The 23,333-nt window shown below is 44.0% G+C and overlaps 2 protein-coding genes across 7 annotated transcripts in view; one reads left to right on the plus strand and one right to left on the minus strand.

Moving 5' to 3' along the window:
* The window catches only part of MCPH1 (microcephalin 1), a 664,091-nt gene that overhangs the window by 399,446 nt on the left and 241,312 nt on the right, over nt 1–23,333 (plus strand). The gene's annotated exons all lie outside the window — the stretch shown is intronic.
* Nucleotides 1–23,333, minus strand: part of ANGPT2 (angiopoietin 2) — a 75,401-nt gene that overhangs the window by 20,076 nt on the left and 31,992 nt on the right. Inside the window, exons 4-5 of the mRNA XM_068281355.1 lie at nt 18,395–18,627; nt 12,663–12,793 (exon numbers count right to left, since the gene is read on the minus strand). Of these exons, the coding sequence (XP_068137456.1) occupies nt 12,663–12,793; nt 18,395–18,627 (364 nt within the window). The remainder of the gene's footprint in view (nt 1–12,662; nt 12,794–18,394; nt 18,628–23,333) is intronic.

Below are 23,333 nucleotides of genomic sequence, written 5' to 3' on the forward strand. Positions count from 1 at the left end.
GCACATGACTACCTATGACAGAGTTTGCAGACAAGGTCATTTGAGAGCACAGGCTGTTAACAATATGTCTGCTTCCATGAATCAGGAAGTAGAGACAGTGCAGACTTATTTGTATCAGCTGTAACAAAGAAATATTTTTGGTTAAAGGTTATTATGCTGTTGTGTATCTTTTAGAGCAGAGAGGAGTTCTGAGTTCAGCTCCGCTTTAAACAGCTGGGTACGGTATCCACAATAAATATACACTTAAAGTATGGATCATTTGCACCAGTATGGTCTATTCCATTTAATCTGTGTACACATGCTGGATTTTTGTTATCCAAGATGATTCTGTTATCATCTTGGGTGAAAATGGAGTGCATTTGCAGATGTGCACACTCTTTCATTATTCTTCAGTGCCCTTCCCTGTGGGGTACCGCCTCCCCATAGAACAGAACTGACCATTCACAGAGCAGCATGTGTGTGCAGCAATTGTTCCTAAATGATCACCCAAAATGATCATTAACAATCATTTTGTGTGTCAGTATGTAACTCAAGGTTATAAAAATTCTGCCAATGTAGTGCTCATTTAAACAGTTTTCCTAACAATACCCTTAATCCCCTACTGTATGCTTAATCTTAACCTTCAGATTCACCCAAACACTAACAATCCATATCATTTACCCTACTCTAACCTTATTCATCCTAAAAAGGCACCCAAATTATAATGCCAAAAACCTAAAGCTCTCCAGTAATCATCCAAGATAGGACTGTCATCATCATCATTTATGCTTTACAATAGTGAATAGCAGATAGCTTTACTAAATGATGATTGGATACAGTTTGTATTTTTAAAGCAGTTTATGTTCTGTTATACCATCTTCTCTTGAGATCACAAGACCACCAGTATAATTTCCCTGTAGGTTATACATATGATACATTAACTTGGCAGAGCATGTACACAATTTGTCTTAGTATCCAAAGAAAATAAGTTGGACTTCTACAGAATGCTAAAAGTATAGACACTGTTTACATTACATTTTCTCGTGATGTTCTGTACCGCGTTCTTTCTGAACAGCAGTGTGATCATACCACACGAGTCTCATATAGTTACTGACTAGAAAATAAAAATTCCTTTCTTTACTGAAACTCTCCATTTGTGGCAGGAAGTGCACGACTCTGATCTGTTTGTTTTAATTAGAACACAAGAAGTTTTATTAGGTCAATGTTAATTTAGGCAAGAATGCGGTCTCTTGCATTTATTTAAAGGGAAGAAAATTGTGATATAAAATGGTTTCCTGACTTTTAAAATATCATTTAGCATTTAGTAATGAGGAGGTTCAAATTTTTGAACAGTTTTAGTACGTGATGGAAGAGAAAACATACGAGGCCTCCTATCAATGTTCTCTAATATTGTTGATGAAGGACAGATGGTCTTTTAATGATTATTAGAACGAGTCATGCTTAAGTATGGCATAAATGGAACATCTAGAAACATTTGAGCTTTGGCAAACGTAATCCGCGCAGAATACAGTGCACTTAAATATAAATTAGTGCAACACATAAGAGATACTGGTACCAAAAGAACAAAATAATTTTAGGGCCCTTCTCTCCTCACTTTCTATGTAGCATTGGTTATTAACCTGCTTGAATTTTGACATTGTACCGTCTCAAAAGGACAATACACTAAAATGTCCTTGTGTAGTAGAGGGAAAGCCTATAAAGCTGGACTTAATTGCTGCGTTTGGCAGCCATACTATTCAGCTGTATGTTGAACATCAGTACCAATTTTTTTAATGCTTAATAAGGAACGTTGACTAATGTACGTGCACAGTGACAAGACAGTAGTAATGATGATACTTGGCATTAAATAAATGCTAATGTGTACCCAGGTTGTGCCTGTTACTAAGTCGCAAGGAAATTTGATAACTGCGAGCTGTGTTATCACGGTAACACAAAATAGTTTTATACCTATGCGCAATTCATTTTCCATACATTATAAGATGTTTTACACTACCTTTTATCATGAATTCCCCGTTTTCAGTGCAAATATAGTGTATAATAATACAATAATGTTTATTTTTGTTTACATTGATTGTGTATCGTAGTGAAATGCGTAATACTGCAGTAAAAAAGCAATCCAGTTCGTTTTAATTTGAAAAGCTAACCTGAATGTCTTGTTTTGAGATATACAGGATAAGGGCAAGATTAGTACCTCCAGTTCCCTTCATTGTGATTTCATTTTTCTGGAGTTCTGGTCATGGTCACCTTTCATTTCTCATGATCCTGCCTGTGTCTGATTAGTGTGCCAGACTGACAGAAATGCAGGTATGGCTGTGTTCCCACTTGCGCCGGACCACATGCGGGCAGCGGGAGCGGGTCGCTCACATGATCAATGTGGTTCGGCTGTAGCACGGGGAAGATGTTACCCCCCCATAGGTTATATGGATCAGTTGCAGAGTGATAAGTGTGAATGGCTCCTATTTATAGTTCACTGTCTGTTTAGCAAAGAGCGGAGAACGGACAAAAAAAAACCCCCATTGTCCGCTCATTCTTGCTAGTCTATGGAAGTGAGAAGAACATTAAGTGGCCAGCAGATGCTGTTAATGCGAAGTGTGTTAAAAAGGCTGCTGAAGACCTTATGAGGTGATTGGACCTATGGCACAATCCAACTGTCCTCTGGGTCTTTTGTCAGAAGACTGGAGGGTAGACATGATGGGTTTACGATGAGGGAACAATAGAGACCAGATGTTCGACAAACCTCAGCCACACCAATACTCATGAGATCATCCCCTCATGTGACAAAACAAACTGAACAGCAATAGCCAAGTGTATTTAACCTGTACGACTAGTCTTTCTTTCCAAGAAAGATTGGCCAGCAGTCATCTGCTGCACACATTTCAGGTAATTGTTGTCTTATGTCTAAATGCCTTGAAGAAATACAGCATTTTTTTTACAAAGGATCTACAGAGGCAGCAGTCCACCATCTGATTACTTAAAGCGTACCTAAAGTAAAAAAGAGAGAGCCTGTCATTTCTTAATGATACAAGACTGAGAAGGGGGGGGGGGTTTAAATACTCACCTGATCAGCCAAACTTCATCCAATTGCAGCCATGTTTGTTTGTTTGGTTTTTTTTTTTTGGGGGGGGGGGTCCAAGATCTGCATTGCCACGGCCCACCCCCAGGTCAGTATATGCAGCCTAATTGTTGTGGGGGTTTACAAAAAGATCCAGCAAACTTTGGAAAGATAGCTGTGACTGTGTTCCCAAGGAGGGGGGGGGGGGGGGGTCGGAGCATTACCTGTGACCCTATTATGTCAGATCAGGTATGTATTCAATGCTGAGACACCCCTATAATGACAGAGCCTGTTATGGTAGGCTCTTTCTTTTTATAACTGATGTACGCTTTACTTCCCTGATAAGCTACCGTTTTTCTTGAGCGACTGTGTACATTTGTAAAGACCCTTATACATGGGTTCATCCAATCACATGTATTTTTGCAAATGTTGCACCCATATATTCTAAACTGAAGTTGATGCTTTTTTCTTGAGCATGCTACTTATTAAGCCTGTGTGTGTGTGTGTGTGAGTGTGTGTGTGTGTGTGTGTGTCTGTGTGTGTGTGTCTGTGTGTCTGTGTGTGTCTGTGTGTGTGGGGCCGGCCCTAGACTTTTTGCCGCCTGAGGCAAAATTAGAAAAAAAAATCGCTCCCCCCCTCCCCCGTGGGTGGGTGGGTGGGGAGGGGGGTGCCGCCGAGCTGGAGGGGTAGCTAGCAGAAAGGGGGTATTGGGCCTAGCGGCGGGGAGGGGGGTCGGACACCCCCCTCCCTCGCCTGGGTCCCCCGATCTGCGCTCCTCCTCCAGCGTAAAGTACCAGCCAGCGTGCATATGAGAAGAGGCAACGGGCGGGGGAATCACTCACCTTCCGCATTCCATCGTGCGCTCCACCGACGTCACTTCCTGCAAGGCCGTCCACTTACAATACAGTGGGCGGCGTTGCCGGAAGTGACGTCAGTGGAGCACGCGATGGAACGCGGAAGGTGAGTGATTCCCCCGCCCGTTGCCTCTTCTCATATGCACGCTGGCTGGTACTTTACGCTGGAGGAGGAGCGCAGATCGGGGGACCCAGGCGAGGGAGGGGGGGGTCCGACCCCCCTCCCCGCCGCTAGGCCCAATACCCCCTTTCTGCCCGCTACCCCTCCAGCTCGGCGGGCGGCCCCAGCGTCCATGGACGGGCGGGTGCCGCCCCCCCAGATCTGCCGCCTGAGGCAAATGTTTCACCCCGCCTCATGAGCGGGCCGGCCCTGTCTGTGTCTGTGTCTGTGTGTGTCTGTGTGTGTGTGTGTTTATACAAGTTGCTCATAATCTGCCACCTCTGTCATTGCCTAGGCACAGCATCCTAGAAGGAATCCAGTTAACAGCCAAAGTGTTAAAATGACTTGCAGATGCACATCAGTGTAAGAATCCAAAAAAAGACCTCAGTAACTCTTAAAGTTTTTGACTTTCAACCCCTAATAAGAAATGTTTCTGTTATCCTTGTCCTAAGTACAAGTGGTGAAGAAGAAGGGAAAATGAGTGGCCCTCAGGCTCCTGCATGTCTGACAGGGCTGAAGGCTGTTTCATGCTAAGAACTAAAAAATAAACAACCAACAATGCAAGCTCTGTGAAAAAGATTTATAATGTGTCCATAATTTGTCACAGAAATACCTCATGGTTCCTGAATGTTTATAAAGCTGGCCTTTACAAGCAGTCCTCATCATTTGAGAGGCATATCATTTACAGATTTGACTGTACCTGACCAAATGTAAAGGGGTCTAAAAACATGATGTGAACATACCTAAATTCCTCTAGCTTCAGTATGGTATCAGCTACGTTGCCAATCCTATTTTGTATTTCTTTATGACAAAAGCCACAAGATTGTGGGCACTACAACCTTTTTACAGATGGCTTGAAGACTAGAGGGAGTCTAGATTATTCCCCAAAATTATGGTGCCCTTACATTGCTACCTGTGATAGTACCCCTAATTGCTGTACCTTACTGTATAGCGGTGTCCTTCTCTATCTCCAATATAGTATTTTCCTTTGCTGTACCCTGCTATAGATTTTTTTTTTTTTTACTTTATCAAACCTTAACCCAAAACAAAAAGGGCTGGAGTTATACTTTAATTTCAATTTCTTGTGTGCTTCATGTTTTGTTCACAGGAAGCATATGCAGCACAAAGTGTTTTAGATGTAATAAATATTTTATGTTTGTTTATAGACATGCCTCACTCCAAGCTGTCATTTTTATGACTCCTCCGTGTGCATGGGTATAAATAGCTGTTAGGCTTATTGTATTATCTGAGAGGTCTAGAAGTTTCTGGACTAGGATTCATCCAAGAAAAGTTACAGAACATCCTCATATGAGCCATCAGAGCAATCAGGAATGCATTCTTCTGCTGCTACTTCTGATTCTGCTTTTAAATCCAAGGCTTAAAGAGCAAGCACAGGGATTTGTGGTCATTACATTAAATATTAGTTTTTTTGTTTTGAACTATATGTATAAAAGCTTTATTACACAAATATTCTATACAGAGAACATCTTAGCGCTCATTTTTTAGTGCATGCTTTGTTTTATAAAAGTAAAGCCAAAGGCTGATATTTTTGAGTGCCCCATGTGTACAAGACCATGTTTGTTTTATTTTGTTTCCAGAGATGAGTAGAAGTGTGATTGAACCTTGTGCTACTATTTTTATTTTACTTGCACAGTGCATGTTGATTGAGATCTCCACTGATCAAAGTAGCCCCAACCCAACAATGCATGTACCATATATCTGATTGTTTTCTCTCCACATGAACTATTATTGCATCCATGTAGTGGCATTGTCTGGATTACTCCACGATTAGCCTCACAAACAGATAAAATGTTACTAGAATGAGGAGCACATAAACGTTTTGTCTTTTCTGTAGGTAAATTGAGAACCGTTTTTAAAGGCCAATTCTATCTATTGGGTACAAAAGGCTTGCAATCTCTCACGGGCTTTAAATTATATTTGAAGTCTGAATTAAAAATAGGACTGCTGGGCTAGGGTTTGAACATAGCCATGCCCTGGTTGTTGTTAGTGTTGGGCGAACATCTAGATGTTCGGGTTCGGGCCGAACAGGCCGAACATGGCCGCGATGTTCGGGTGTTCGACCCGAACTCCGAACATAATGGAAGTCAATGGGGACCCGAACTTTTGTGGTTTGTAAAGCCTCCTTACATGCTACATACCCCAAATTTACAGGGTATGTGCACCTTGGGAGTGGGTACAAGAGGAAAAAAAATTTAGCAAAAAGAGCTTATAGTTTTTGAGAAAATCGATTTTAAAGTTTCAAAGGGAAAACTGTCTTTTAAATGCGGGAAATGTCTGTTTTCTTTGCACAGGTAACATGCTTTTTGTCGGCATGCAGTCATAAATGTAATACATATAAGAGGTTCCAGGAAAAGGGACCGGTAATGCTAACCCAGCAGCAGCACACGTGATGGAACAGGAGGAGGGTGGCGCAGGAGGAGAAGGCCACGCTTTGAGACACAACAACCCAGGCCTTGCATGAGGACGAAGCGTGCGGATAGCATGCTTTGTACCACCATGCAGTCATAAATGTAATAAAGATAAGTGGTTCAATAAACAGGGACCACGCGGCAACGCTAACCCAGCAGCAGCACACGTGATGGAACAGGAGGAGGCGCAGGAGGAGAAGGCCACGCTTTGTGAGACACAACAACCCAGGCCTTGCATGAGGACAAAAAGCGTGCGGATAGCATGCTTTGTACCGCCATGTAGTCATAAATGTAATAAAGATAAGAGGTTCCATAAACAGGGACCGGCAACGGTAACCCAGCAGCAGCAGCAGCAGCACACGTGATGGAACAGGAGGAGGCGCAGGAGGAGAAGGCCACGCTTTGTGAGACACAACAACCCAGGCCTTGCATGAGGACAAAAAGCGTGCGGATAGCATGCTTTGTACCGCCATGTAGTCATAAATGTAATAAAGATAAGAGGTTCCATAAACAGGGACCGGCAACGGTAACCCAGCAGCAGCAGCAGCAGCACACGTGATGGAACAGGAGGAGGCGCAGGAGGAGAAGGCCACGCTTTGTGAGACACAACAACCCAGGCCTTGCATGAGGACAAAAAGCGTGCGGATATAGCAGCAATGCTTTTTGCCGCCATGCAGTCATAAATGTAATACAGATGAGAGGTTCAATAAACAGGGACCGGAAACGCTAAACCATCCCAGATGTTCATCGGTCATGTTACTTGGTTGGGGTCCAGGAGTGTTGCGTAGTCGTTTCCAATCCAGGATTGATTCATTTTAATTTGAGTCAGACGGTCTGCATTTTCTGTGGAGAGGCGGATACGCCGATCTGTGATGATGCCTCCGGCAGCACTGAAACAGCGTTCCGACATAACGCTGGCTGCCGGGCAAGCCAGCACCTCTATTGCGTACATTGCCAGTTCGTGCCAGGTGTCTAGCTTCATGCCCGGTTTCAGGTCCAGCGGTGCCAGCCACAAATCCGTCTGTTCCTTTATTCCCCTCCAAATTTCCTCCCCTGTGTGCTGCTTATCCCCAAGGCAGATCAGCTTCAGCAACGCTTGCTGACGCATGCCAACAGCTGTGCTGCACTGCTTCCACGATCCTACTGCTGCTGGTGCTGGGTTAGCATTTCCGGATGAGGTACAGCTTTGAGATGCGTTGGAGGAGAAGGAGTCAGAGAGGTAGGTGCTGCTGTTGTTATCCAGCTGTTTGCGGCGTGGGCAACACCCGCGCCGTAGCAGGTGAGGAATCGCTGCCAGGCTCCACAAGGTTCACCCAGTGCGCGGTAAGGGAGATGTATCGACCCTGGCCGAACGCACTCGTCCAGGTGTCAGTGGTGAGGTGAACCTTGCAGGCAACGGCATTCTTCAAGCTTCGGGTTATTTAGCTGACCACGTGCTCATGCAACTCAGGCACTGCAGAGCGCGCAAAGTGGTAGCGGCTGGGAACCACGTAACGTGGGATGGCCACTGACATCATGCCCTTGAAGCTGTTTGTCTCCACCACTCGATATGGCAGCATTTCGCAGGCCAGAAGCTTGGCTATGCTGGCTGGCTGTTACTGCCACGGCCCGGGGGTCATTTGCTGGCAATTTCCTCTTGTGCTCAAACATCTCAGAGACAGACAACTCAACCGTAGCGCTGCACACCGAAGGGCTGTTGGTTGTTGTGTTTGATGAACACTGGGAGACCTCAAGAGCACTAGTCCGGAAAGTGACAGTGTCAGCATCGTCTGATGTTTGTGAATGTTGTGAACCACGCAATGGCTGGGCTACTGCTGCTGCTGAGGCGGGTCTGGTGGTGAGTCTGGTGAACCCAAGGGAGGCAGTGTTGCTGGTGGTACCCTGTCCTGCCGCGTTTGCCCACAGAGTGGGATGTTTGGATAGAATGTGGCGGCTCATGCTGGTGGTGGAGAGGTTGTTAATACTTTTCTCCCTGCTCAGGCGGGTCTTGCACACCTTGCAAATCGCCATGGTAACATCCTCAGTGCAGTCTTCAAAGAAAGCCCAGACTTTAACTGGCTGAGGACTCGGACCTCGTGTGTGATGTGCTGGTGCTGCTTAACCCACTGCTGGACGCTTGAGAGGTCATCCAAGTAATTATCTGGTCCTGTTCTTTTGGATCTGTGAGGGTTGTTGTCCTGGACAACATGGGCAGTATTGAGTGGGTTTTCTTGGGTGCTCCCCTGTGGCCTGTACGTGAACCGTCAGGGGAAACACCTCTTCCCTTGCCCCTCCCTCTTTCACCGGATTTCTTCCTCATTTCACTTATCCTTAAAGTACACGCTGACTGGCAGCAGTACAGTGGCAGTACAGAAATGCTATACAGTGGTGGTTGAGCGGTGTACCACTATTGTCAGCAGTGACACAGAGCACAATGCTATACAGTGGCGGGTGAGCGGTGTACTACTGTTCCCAGCAGACACAGAGTGGAAGTAAACACAATGCTATATAGTGTGGCTGAGCCGTGTACACAGAGTGGCATTAAACACAATGCTATATAGTCTGCTATATAGTCACCCCGAACAGGGTGATGTTCTGCAGAACCCGAACAGTGGCAAACACTGTTCGCCCAACACTACTGGGAGGGAACGCAGATTTTAGTACCTAAACACACGATACAACATGTTTTCCGGGGTCGGACTCTGAGGCACATACAGATGGTCCCGATCATCATCCTCATCATACAACTCTTCTCCTGAGTCTGACCCACCCACCACCTCTGCCACCCCAACATCCCCAGACACAGACCCCTCATCGTCCTCAACATTAACTTGGGATGCTGGCCTGAGCCAGACCTCCTCCTCCACATCAGGCCCCATCATCTCCTCAATGGCAGCCCTCATTAATCGCTCTGGCGACGGACTGATGGACACAACGTTCTCCTCCGGGGAGGGCTGCTGCTGACCACTGGCTGCTGGGGTGGATGTTATAGCTTGCGTGGGGCGTTGGCTGTTGCTGTTGTTGGGAGTGCTGCTCACAGCGGAGGTCTCTGGGGAACTCATGTTGAGCTCATATAGTGGTTGACGGTGAGTGGAGTATTACTGATCCCAGCAATATACACACTGACTGGCAGAGTACGCAATGCTATATAGTGTGGCTGAGCGGTGTACACAGAGTGGCAGTAAACACAATGCTATATAGTCTGGCTGAGCGAGCGGTGTACTACTGTTCCCAGCAGAATCAGAGTGGCAGTAAACAATGGTATATAGTCTGGCTGAGCGGTGTACACAGAGTGTCAGTAAACAATGGTATATAGTCTGGCTGAGCGAGCGGTGTACTACTGTTCCCAGCAGAATCAGAGTGGCAGTAAACAATGGTATATAGTCTGGCTGAGCGGTGTACACAGAGTGTCAGTAAACAATGGTATATAGTCTGGCTGAGCGGTGTACACACAATGCTATATAGTCTGCTATATAGTGTCAGTAAACAATGGTATATAGTCTGGCTGAGCGAGCGGTGTACTACTGTTCCCAGCAGAATCAGAGTGGCAGTAAACAATGGTATATAGTCTGGCTGAGCGGTGTACACAGAGTGTCAGTAAACAATGGTATATAGTCTGGCTGAGCGAGCGGTGTACTACTGTTCCCAGCAGAATCAGAGTGGCAGTAAACAATGGTATATAGTCTGGCTGAGCGGTGTACACAGAGTGTCAGTAAACAATGGTATATAGTCTGGCTGAGCGGTGTACACAGAGTGGCAGTAAACACAATGCTATATAGTCTGGCTGAGCGAGCGGTGTACTACTGTTCCCAGCAGAATCAGAGTGGCAGTAAACAATGGTATATAGTCTGGCTGAGCGGTGTACACAGAGTGTCAGTAAACAATGGTATATAGTCTGGCTGAGCGGTGTACACAGAGTGTCAGTAAACAATGGTATATAGTCTGGCTGAGCGGTGTACACAGAGTGGCAGTAAACACAATGCTATATACTCTGGCTGAGCGAGCGGTGTACTACTGTTCCCAGCAGACACAGAACAGTAAACAGAATGCTATATAGTGTGGCTGAGCGAGCGGTGTACCACTATTCCAAGCAGACACAGAACAGTGAACAGAATGCTATATAGTGTGGCTGAGCGAGCGGTGTACCACTATTCCCAGCAGACACAGAGTGGCAGTAAACAGAATGCTATATAGTGTGGCTGAGCGAGGTACACAGAGTGGCAGTAAACAGAATGCTATATAGTGTGGCTGAGCAAGCGGTGTACTACTGTTCCCAGCAGTGACACAATGACAGGGGTGACCCTGGCTAGCGTGGCTGGAGCGCGAACTACCCTGCCTGCCTACCCAAAGCTAAACCCACAGACAAATGGCGGAGATATGACGTGGTTCGGGTATTTATTTACCCGAACCACGTGACCGTTCGGCCAATCAGAGCGCGTTCGGGTCCGAACCACGTGACCCGTTCGGCCAATCACAGCGCTAGCCGAACGTTCGGGGAACGTTCGGCCATGCGCTCTTAGTTCGGCCATATGGCCGAACGGTTTGGCCGAGCACCGTCAGGTGTTCGGCCGAACTCGAACATCACCCGAACAGGGTGATGTTCTGCAGAACCCGAACAGTGGCGAACACTGTTCGCCCAACACTAGTTGTTGTATCAGCCAAAACCTTTCTGCAGTGTAATGGATTCAGCCTGCTCCACTCCTCTGCCTCTTGGCTTTTCCCCTGGGAGTTAGGACGGCATTACTGTTGCCTGGATCTGGTCGGGTCCTTGCTCCCATAGTCTAACAAAAGACAAGAGGTGTATGCTCAAAGCAGGTATCCCCTCCCATGGACTAATGATGATCTATGGGAGCTAGGACCACTACTGTCCACATATAGCCAACAATAATGAAGTCTTAAGCCTCGTCTACACGAGGCGATCCGGCGGCTCGATTAGCCGACGGATCGCCTCTTCCGCATCCCCGCGCATGCACGCCGCGTCCCCGCTCGCCCGCGCGTGCGTCGAATTCGATCCCCCGCTCGTCCCCGCCGGCGCCATTTATCTTCCACTCGATTCCCTGCCATTGTCCCCTCGTGGGGAACAAGCAGGGAATCGGCGGTGGTGAGATCCGACCTGTCGGATCTTATCAATCAATGCGGCTCGATTGATAATACACATCGGAGCGTCATCTACGCGTGTAGATGAGGCTTTAGGTCTCGATTGAAACCCAAGAATTGTGCAGAGGGGCAAGCCGCATCAACTACACTGTGGAAAAATAGGTGCATTAGCCTGTAAAACAGCCAGGGCACAGCTGTAATCATGGCACTAGTTCTGCTGTCAGTTTTTTTTGTTTGTTTTTTTGAGTATAGGTGGACTTTGAATAGGTATCCCAGACAATTCACCTGGGTTCCTCAGAGTCACACAAATTTTATGGGCAACATGAAGAAATCTCATTTATCTACTACTTTTGTCTGTGGCGCACTAACCTCTTCTGCAGCCTCCCACTGCAGGGTCACTTTAAATGCTTAGCGGGAATTGCTCTTACAGAGGTTGGTCAGCTTGGTGATCTCACCCGCCATCAGCCAGTTTGGTGATCTATGGTGAACCTATTTGGTAATAGCTGCTATTTTAATGACAGGTTTATATCACACAGTATGTATTTTTGGGCCCTAAATTGATTGCCTGGAGTTTTCAGTGTCTCTGTATAGAAGAATTATTATTATACGCAGTGTTACAGAAGTAAGCTGGAACGGCACTACCATGTGAGGCCACCATCTGCCCAAATTCTTTTGTGACACCCTGGGGCTCAGACAGCAGTAGAAATTAGCATATATGACTTTATACAGCACCACTGAATATGTTGTTGCTTTAGAAAATAATAATAATAGATTCTAACCCCTCCTCACTTTGACAAAACTGAAAAAAAGTTTTGGATGAATTATTGGTTAAACTGCTTTTGCAAATATTTTCGTGAAACATCTAAAACCATTAATATTTGGACCACCTGATTTGCTTTGTTCTTGAAACTGACATTGACCATCTATCAGGTAATTTATGGCCAAATATTACCAATGCACAGCAGTTTTGTCTTGGGTCATTCTCATGCTGAAATGGCCATTGATAATTGCTAGGCTTTTTATATATCACAAATGTGACATTCACAAGACAAGTGTCATATTTCATGATCTTTACTCATAAATTTGCTTACCTTGACTTGTTCTGTTGTATTTGATAATGTCAATGTGTAGATGCCACTTGATGTCAGTCCTGATTTAAAGGCTTCTGCGCAGTCTCTGAATGCTATTTGCTCTTCTTTGGCAACAAATGAAGATCTTGGTGCTAAAATTAAAAGAAAAAAACGTTCAAATTACTAAAGGTTTGAGACTTTCAGCGAAAATAGATCCATTAGCATCTCCTTTGTTCTAGATATCTACTGTACATTTTATTTTGTTTTATTTTTAAATCAAATCAGTCAATGTTTATTACATTCAAAATGTTTTTTAACTATACAGCCAACAACCCTACCTTGGTATTCAACATAAATTACAAGTATGCAGAATGCTGTTATTGCAAAAACCTTTACATTCTGCTACATGACAAAACCTAGGTATGCAACACCAAATTAGTATTTTAGCTAATAAGAAGAAATAGTAAATGCTTACAAACAAATGCCATGTACTGTTTTTAAATAGATCTGTAGTCAAGGGGTACTTGAGAGGAGCTTTGCCATGCCAGGGGGTACTTTGTTTCTTTAATTTGTCATGGTTGTATTCTGGAAATGTGCATGTAATTCAGATGTCACACAGTTCACAGTTAAAACTGCAAATTCACAGTGAAAACCTAAACTTGTGTAACTGTGGTCCTCATGCATACATTTGACCATACTTTCACTTTCTGGAAGTGAATGTCAGCACTGGTCAAATTACACTTCAGATTGTATTAAGAGGACCTGTAATGTGCTGCCAGTTGTAGGCCAAATCTCCGTAGAGCACAAAAGTCCTTATTCAATTCACTTTTTCTCCTAAGTTTTCTTCTAGGTCATATTTTTACACGTAGTCAATATAATGCCCTTTAAAGAGAACCCGAGGTGGGTTTGAAGAATATTATCTGCATACAGAGGCTGGATCTGCCTATACAGCCCAGCCTCTGTTGCTATCACAAACCCCCCTAAGGTCCCCCTGCACTCTGCAATCCCTCATAAATCACAGCCACGCTGCTGACAAACAGCTTGTCAGAGCTGGCTGTGTTTATCTCTATAGTGTCAGTCTGCTGCTCTTCCCACCTCTTGCAGAACTCCAGTCCCCGCCTGCATCCCTTCCCTCCCTGCTGATTGGTGGGAAGGGACGGGGGCAGGGACCGGAGCTATGCAGGAGGCGGGGGAGCAGCTGAGACTGACACTACAGATGTAAACACAGCATCACAGCACGGCTGTGATTTATGAGGGATTGCAGAGTGCAGGGGGACCTTAGTGGGGTTTAGGATAGCAACAGAGGCTGGGCTGTATAAGCAGATCCAGCCTCTGTATGCAGATAACATTCTTTAAACACACCTCGGGTTCTCTTTAAGCCACCAGCAAGCAAGAAATTACTCAAAATAATTTTGGTAGTACTTCTTCACCTTCCTTTTAGTACTTTTTTAATTGCAGTACTTTTTCAAGTTCAAATGTCTCCTAAGAGAAAAGTTAGGAGATGGAGTGAATTTAATAAGGACCAAAGTCTTCTCCTTGTAGAGTTACCACCTTCTCTAAGTTGCTCTTTTTTGACTGGTTACAGTACAGTCTGAGCCATCCATCAGCTCGCTGATGCGCTGGTGTATAAGTTCTACAGCCTTTATATATATATATATATATATATATATATATATATATATATATATATATATATATATATATATATATATATATATATATATGAGACCATTCTACAGTCACAAGTTAAAGCTGGTGGTCCTGGCAGAGGTTTCTACATTCCCCTCTGGTAGCTGGAAAGCAAACAGTCTACATCTGATAAACGAAATTAAGAAGGGTGGCTTCGAGACTGTATCTTTGATGGAAAATAATACCTGTTGGTAAAAGTAACAGCAGGAAATTAGAATGACAGTGACGCATGAGGGAAATCAACTGTGTTCTCCTTGTCTGCATGGGAGTTGTGAATATGAAGTTCACATATGTTTTTGCATCACAGGCACGAGAAATCTGATAAGGCACTTATTTTTTTTATACTGTTATTTTTCTGCTTTGAAAAAATAACAGTATAGAGCAGGGCACGATGTCAGTTTCTAAATTTAATACCCATCTGTATCTGGAAAGTATTATGTTCTTACGTTTATGATCCAAAGTTTAACAACACTTGAAATAACAATTTTGTTATTGTCCTAAGCTAATCTCACTTGGTTTGTATCCAGAAAAATAGAACTACTCAGTTCAAAATCACTTTATTTTTTCAAACCATTTATGTAATTTTTTGTGGCACTTTCCAGTGAACACTTAAGAAGTTGGCTTTATTTTTACTTGGATACAGTAAGCCGAGGCTAGAGTGCACCTCTAGAGGTAAGTTAGTTGAGGTTAGTAAAATAATTGCTTTTCATTTAGAAACATGCTCATGTCACCGATATATTTTGCGGATAATAGGTTTCCAGTTTTTTGGTTATTGCTTGTGCAGTTGCAGCTTCAACATGCAGCTCTAAAAGGGGGTGACTGCGCAACATTGCTGGGTTCCCACTGCATGGAACAAGAACTGATCCTGTAAAAACTGTTCCAATTCAGTTTTTAAACTGATCATTTTGTTACATTTGGGCATCATTTTTTCATCAGTGTTCTCTGTTGCCACCTACTCGATATACCCATCTGTGTCCGCTCAGCTAAGCAAAGCTAACGATTTTACTTCCAGTGGGAAAGGAGCCTGATTAATTCAGTAACATACACGCTGGCAGCAACCAACCCACCAAATGTTGCATAAAGCTGCTTTGGCTCATCTTACTGCATGGTTATGAAACATCCAGCAACCAATAAACTTAACTGCCCTTGTGGATGACCATATTCAAGTTCATGTACAGTACTTGACGGGCAGATAATCTTTGTCTCTTCTGTGGCTTAACCCACAGGGTCAACCCACTGTGTAAATTGGCTCTTTAAGGACAAGAATGGCCAAGTCGAGAATTATTGCAGAATGTAGATTTAAACTTTGTATGTATAGGCAGCGGATGGCTATTTATTTCATGTCTCATGCTATGTTGATGTCATAGAACGTTGGGTTAAATAGATATGGTGTTGTTGCAGGCATTAAGCCATTCTTGCTCTACAGAGTTCAATGTGAATGCAACATGCGCCTACTTTTGATAACATGGAGTCGTCTGTAGATATGTAGGATGGATTGCTAGCTTTGCTTGGCGTGTGCTTACATGCATACTTCTGCAGCTTTTTACATTTGTAACCTTGAGTTTTGGTTTCAAACATGAGGTTAAAAAAACCCATTACAAGCCTGGGCAATAGAAACCAAGCATATGATAGATAACCACTTATTTCTTCATGTGAAAATGCATTTCAAAGCAGTCAGTGGTTTCCTAGATCCAATCTGATTGGTCACACGGAAAGTAGTGAGTTGTATTCCTGAGATTCCTCATTGGTCAGTAACTTTATTTCTCATACTTTAAGGACTAATAGTTAGACTGTAGATGTGGGCTGATACCCTTAAAGGGAACTTGTGGTGACCAGGATATGGTGGCTGCCATATTTATTTCCCTTTAAACAATACCAGTTGCCTGGCTCTCCTGTGGATCATTTTGGCGCTTGTACTTTAGGTGTCCTTTAACCAGCCGGGCGGTATGGACGAGCTCAGCTCGTCCATCACCGCCGGAGGCTGCCGCTCAGGCCCTGCTGGGCCGATTTTCTTCAAATAAAGTGCAGCACACGCAGCCGGCACTTTGCCAGCCGCGTGTGCTGCCCGATCGCCGCCGCTCTGCGGCGATCCGCCGCGAGCAGCGGCGAAAGAGGGTCCCCCCAGCCGCCTGAGCCCAGCGTAGCCGGAACAAAGGGCTGGATCGGAGGCGGCTGACGTCAGGACGTCGGCTGACGTCGATGACGTCACTCCGCTCGTCGCTATGGCGACGATCTAAGCAAAACAAGGTTTTGTTCTGGGCGCCGGAGGCGATCGGAAGAACGCCTCCGGAGCGCCCTCTAGTGGGCTTTCATGCAGCCAACTTTCAGTTGGCTGCATGAAATAGTTTTTTTTTTATTAAAAAAAAAACCTCCCGCAGCCTCCCTGGCGATCTTATCAGAACGCCAGGGTGGTTAATAAATTATGGAGCCTTTTGTTAGGAAACACTTGAGGAAGTACGCTTAATAGGTTTGTAGTGGCATCTTTGCTCTGTAGTGCCTTCATCGTACTTAATATGTTGACAGCAATACTAGAAATTGCTGGGGCCATATTGCTTTATTATGCAAACAGAATAAAATCTTTGAAAAAATTATCCTTTGTTATTTGATAAAAAATGTGTGATTTCTCAGTGTGTGATCATTATATGCAACTTAGGTGGTGATAGAATCAATTTTTACTCTGTAGCAATGTTGATTATATTTGACGTATGACAGACTTTACTGAGTTTGTTTCACAAACCAAACTGCAGCATTTCTCTCAGAGGGCACCCCATTGAGAGTGTGATTTAAGAGTCATGCAGCCGAGGCCGTGCATGCGCAGTAGCCAGCAACTGGTTTAGTTGGCCAGCTTTTGGAGGGGCACAGCTGCTAAATGGATTAGAGCATAATGACAGCGAGGTATCTGAAGGACTACAGGGGTCTGGAAGAAGCCCTGGGTAAGTTAAACTGGGCAGATTAGTTTCACTTAAAGGGACTCAGAAAATAAAGATTTATACATACTTGGGGCTTCCTCCAGCCCCATACGCTCCGACCGCTCCCACGCCTCCGTCCTCAGTCTTCTGCCGTGCCGGTACCCGGTCCCCGCACTTCCGTAAGGCCTGGTTCACAGGTTTTGCAGCTACATAGTAATAAATGGAAAACTGACAGCGGTAAAAACTGACAGTTTTTCCTGATCCTGATGGCCGGATCCGTACGGCCGGCTCTGCAAAAAAAAAATGTGAACAGGGCCTTAGTCGGCTCCAGTCTACGCAGGAGAAGTGTGCTGGAGAGATACGTAGAGGGCACCCTTCTCTTACGTCAGACTGGCTCTGACTGACGGCAGTGCGGGGACCCGGTACCGACGCTGCAGAAGACTGAGGACGACGGCATGGGAGCGATCAAAGCATATGAGGCTGGAGAAAGCACCAGGTATGTATCAATCTTTTTATTTTCTAGAGCTCTGGTACACTTTAACCATTTGATGACCACAGTGGTAAACCCCCTAAAGACCAGGCTAATTATTGCTAAAATGGCCACTGCAGGGCCGCACAACACAGCACACAAGTGATTTCCTCCCCCCTTTTCCCCCCACCAACAGAGAGCTCTGTTGGTGGGGTCTGATCGCTCCCCAGTTGTTTGTTTTTTTATCAATATTGATCGTTGTTTTTTTTTATATTTTTTACTATTTAATTATGATTTTTTTCAGAAAACCCCTCCCTCCCCCCAGCCGGCCGATCAGGTGATCGGCTGTCATAGGCTTCAGCCTATGAGAGCCGATCTCTCTCTTGTCCCCCAGGGGGACAGCCGTGTCCCCGAGCTCTGTGTAGCCCCTCGGGGACAAACCTTGTTTTAACCTATGCATAATCTTCTCAATTAGCTAATGTCAAACAAATCACTTACAAAATTCAATGATTGCTATAGGTTGCAGTCTTCTTGGAGAGCTTAAGTCTGCGCCATCCTCCCTAGCAGTCTAAACAGCAGCATTATGTAAGCCAGGCATCAGCAGCAGCCACACTAACAGTTTAAAAAGACTCTCCATACTCAGTGCAAGGAAGCATGAAGAGAAATGCGTGCAAGTTGCATGTTACCTGTTTGTGGCGCCATCCTAGTGAGCAGATTGTGAACAGTCTCCATCAAATCATGCTGTTGTTTCTGCAGCAGGGAGTTGTTTGCAGATGCTGTTACCAGCTGCTTCTCTAAGTCCTCAATTATAGAATTTTGTTTTAGTACCAAACTCTGCAGCTTATCTTTTTCTTCCTTTATTATCTGGAGTTGTTGGGAATGGTTTTCTTCCATATTTAGCACTTTTTTTTCTAAATGGCTGAAAAGAAGTGGAATTAACACAATTTGTAAGGTATACAATTATTGCAGGTCTGTGCAAAAAAATATAGATCCCAATCCAATTCACTTGTTCTCCTATGTTTTCTCCGGGGAGATAACTTTTGCATTCTGCAATTGAAAAGGTACCAAAAAGTAGGTGAAAAGTAATGTCTACATTATTCTGAGTATTTCCTTGCTTGCTTTTGGCTTAATTGCCAATTTATTTATAACTTGAAAATATCAACTTGGAGAAAAAGTATATTGCATGAAGACTGAAGAGTTTTTAATGTGTTCACAGCAGTTCATAAACAATAAATCTTACTGGCCCTGTCATTTTTTCATAACATATAGAAACATATTGTTGGGACTTCTGACTGTGCAAACGTTGCTTTATACCTATGCCTCACTCCATCTGTGTGTCTGACTCGCCAAAAGGCAAGACCTGAAAAATAAGCATGGCCGAATTTACCATAAGGCACTGTAGGCATGTGCCTAAAGGCGTCTGATGCTTCTCTCACTCCTTCCCTATGCAGAGTCCTGATGTGACTGTAAATGAGGTTACCCACCCTGCTCTTGCCACTCCACTTATGAGATCTCTCTTTAGTCAGAGGCACCTCTAGCTACCTAATAATTGGGGACACCTCTAGCTACTTAATATTGAGGGTACTTCTGGCTACCTAATACTAAGGGGCACCTGTAGCTAGCCATGATGTGTAAGGGAGAAGTGACATCTGGGACAGCCAGCACACTTGTGGTGCAGTTTGGTGGCGGTTTGTAGGTTCAAGTGAGGTAAATACAGGCCTGATCATAAGGTCTATATTGTGATACAAACAACTGTTTTTGCTTATAGGTCTTATAATAAAAGGGCAGGACCAAGAAGAGCTATAGCATTATATTATGTTGGGACAATATGTGTCTTATATAATGCTAAAACATATACACAGTACATACTTTAAAATACATAATGTCTAATTCACATGCTTAGTAACACTGATGTGCTGGTTAATCTAGGCCTGGTCATTAACATATTATTTTAGATTTTGTTAGTAATATCTAAAATCTGATAGGAAACTTTCAACTAAGGTTCTAATCCATTTAGCCAATACCACTGCAGGTCTGAGACATGTCAGCACTCAAAGTGGAACGTTACTGAATATAACTTACAATATTCATTTATTTTTCCTCACTCTGATTTACATTCCAAAATGTATTACATGTGGCAACATCTTTACTGCTGTCAGGTGCATCACTGTGAAATGTTTGTTTACTTGTGTGTTACAAAGTCAGGAGAAACAACACCTGGTCTCCCAAAATGCTCTTGGAGGAGAATTCTGCATTGTTAAACAGCATAGGCTAAATATCACTGGGAGGGTGGGGCTACATACCAATATATATAGATATAAGTAGTGTTTCTGATGCTGATAATTAACATAAAATTGGGTATCCTGTATAATGCAGTGCATTCTGCTATAGATTGCTGGTCACTTAGCCATTATGTGGCCCACCATTCTAAACTAGTAACAAACACTTAGGTAATATATAAAAATTGCTCTCAAAACAATTTTATAGAAACCGTAACCTTTTTTTTGCCAAATACTGTTGCTACTCACACAAATAGCCATACAGCCAAGTACTACTGAGACACCAACGCTGTCACCTAGTGTGCATTGGCTGTAACTATGCCTTTGGATTCTTTAATTATAAAGCACCAATATTGCACAGCACTATACATAATGTAACATAGATTACAAAGATGAACAATCACAAGGAGCAGGGTGACCTGCTGAAAAGAACATACAATCTAAGGGCTCGTTTCCACTAGGGCGAATCCGCATGCGGGCACTGCATGCGGATTCGCATAGCTAATGTTAGTGGATGGGGCTGTTTCCACCTGTGCGGCGTGCGGGAGCGATTTGGCAGCGGGCCAAATCTGCACGGCGGGACCCACAGTTTTCGCCTGCGTCGGGAATCCGTGCGAATCGCCGCTAATGTATTTAATAGTAAAAACGCATGCGTTTGGTACATGCGTTTTTACCCGCGATTTCGCGTGCGATTTCGCACCCTTCCCAATGTTATTTTGTCCTGGCAGTGTCATGGTTAATTTCGCATGGCACCCTGCCATGCGAAATCGCATGCGAAATCGCGGGTAAAACGCATGCGGAAACGCACCCGCATGCGTTTTTACAAGCGTCGGAATGCCGGCGAAATCGCGTCGCACTAGTGGAAACGGGCCCTAAGAGCATGTGCTGAAAAGTGTTTGTTTTTTGTTTTTTTTCTTTTATCTTCTCTCTTTTTTTTCTGCCAAACTTACTTTCCCATTTGTGGAACAGCGCATACGTCTCTGAAAAAGAGCATTGCTGGCAACATTTACAAATCTTTTCCAAGAATAGATTGTTGGACAGCTAATGATTCTTCTGTGTAGTAGCCATATGCATCTAGTCATGGGCGTTCTTTAGGCAATGGGATACCAGGCTATTTTATGTTTATAAAAAGTCATATTTTTGGCATTTTAAAAGAAGCTCTTCAGTACATATTAACTAAAAATGGAATCCAAGTTTATGAATAATGGTTATTATGATGATTATACATTCAAGAAATCGGAATACAGCTGTGGTGATTTTAAAGCCAGGGACATTCCTAATGTCTAAACCTCAAAATCTGAAATGGCCCATCAAAAAAGATATTGCTAACTGTGAAAGCCATTTTAATCTACAAATAACATTTTAAATTCCTTATCAGATTAAGCTAAAGTAAAACCACTTGTTAAAAGTGTTTGTCGAAATGTGTTTCCTACAGAGCAAATTTAGTTTTTAATTTTTCCAGAGTGTGTTGAAAAATGACAAGACAGATCTTACTTGCTATAGTTGGCATTAAACTCAGTTCTAGGAATTACTTTTTTTTGCTTTCCTTCTAAAATCACCCACTTAAAAGACAACTGAAGCGAGAGGGATATGGGGCTGCCATATTTATTTCCTTTTAAACAATTGCCTGGCTATCCTGTTGATCCTCTGCCTCTAATAGTTTTAGCCATAGACCCTGAACAAGCATGCAGCAGATCAGGCGTTTCTGACATTTTTGTCAGATCTGATAAGATTAGCTGCGTGCTTATTCTGGTGTGATTCAGACACTACTGCAGCCAAATAGATCATAGCACTTGCCCATGGGGCCCAACTCCCTCCCATAGTGAAGAAAGTCACAGGGACCAGTAAACAATCCCCTATCATAGTCCCCTTTGGGTGCTTGCAGGAACCCCCTGAGCAGATATTGAAGTGTGGCACCCCCCCCCCCCCCCCAAATGCACTGCATCACTCCAACATTAGCCACAGCTCATGCTAATGAAGAGAATTGGATATGAATCTAATGTCTCTAACAAAAACCTTCCAACTCCCTCAAGAGGCAATGAAGAGACAGGTGAGTGGTGCATGTGCCTGGTCTAATCTAAGGGGTGTCTGAGAAGTCAGTGGGATGTAATCATGGTTCAGTCCTCCGCTGAAAGACATTGAGAGCCCAGCTGTAAGCACTAGTGGAATGGCATCACTGGAGGTAGTAGATCTAGTGAGTTACTGGAGGGATGGAATTGTGAGGAACCCTAGAGTGTTAGGTGGACATTGTGAGGGAAAACCATGTAGATTGCATTACATTGGATTTCTGTTTGTAAATAGGCGTCACAATGAATTGGATTAAAGGACACCTGAAGTGAGAGGATTATGGAGGCTGTCATAGTGTTCTTACTGTAGCGACCAACATCAATTTGCGTGGTGCATGCAGCATTTTGTTGCAATTTTGGAGCGATTGCTTTTCAATGTTAAAGATTCGCAAAACGCAATGGATCCAAAATCGCTTTCCCATCCAGTGAAATATCGCAGGAAATTGCTTTGCAAAACATTAATGATTTTGCTAGCGTTTGCTGATTTCCACTGTGAATCGGGCCTTACTGGATTTTCTGCATACTTTTTTTCAAGTGTGTGATTCCGACTACTGCAGCCAAAGAGGCCAGCAGAATACCAGACAACTGGTATTGTTTAAAAGGAGATAAATATGGCAGCCTCCATCTCCCTCTCACTTTAGGTGTCCTTTAAGTGATCGTGAAGCTCTTACTCACAGCAACCAGTTAGACAGTCTTTTAAAAAAAATGGGGAAATGTTTATTTGAACTACATATTTGCTTGGAGTCTATTCAGAATAAATTAACGTAAACATGGTCCGTGCACTCGCACAAGGTGACATGCAAGGGATATCTATAGGAAAACTTGCAGGGTTTTATTTTTTTTAATCAAAATTTCTTTGTCAGGAAAAAAAAAATCTACCCAACTGCTGTTCTAAGATTTCTGCATATTTGATTAACCACCCTGGTGTTCTGATTAAATCGCCAGGGTGGCTGCGGGAGGGTTTTTTTTAAATAAAAAAAAAACTATTTCATGCAGCCAACTGAAAGTTGGCTGCATGAAAGCCCACTAGAGGGCGCTCCGGAGGCGATCTTCCGATCGCCTCCGGCACCCAGAATAAACAAGGAAGGCCGCAATGAGCGGCTGCCGGCTGCGTGTGCTGTTTTTTATTTGATGAAAATCGGCCCAGCAGGGCCTGAGCGGCGACCTCCGGCGGTGTTGGACGAGCTGAGCTCGTCCAGACCGCTCAGGTGGTTAAGATGCCCATATTGTCCTTATAAATTACTTGAGAGTCCTATATAAAGCAAGCAATGGGAGACCGT

This window comes from Hyperolius riggenbachi, chromosome 4, assembly GCF_040937935.1.
Source record: "Hyperolius riggenbachi isolate aHypRig1 chromosome 4, aHypRig1.pri, whole genome shotgun sequence".
Taxonomy (NCBI): domain Eukaryota; kingdom Metazoa; phylum Chordata; class Amphibia; order Anura; family Hyperoliidae; genus Hyperolius; species Hyperolius riggenbachi.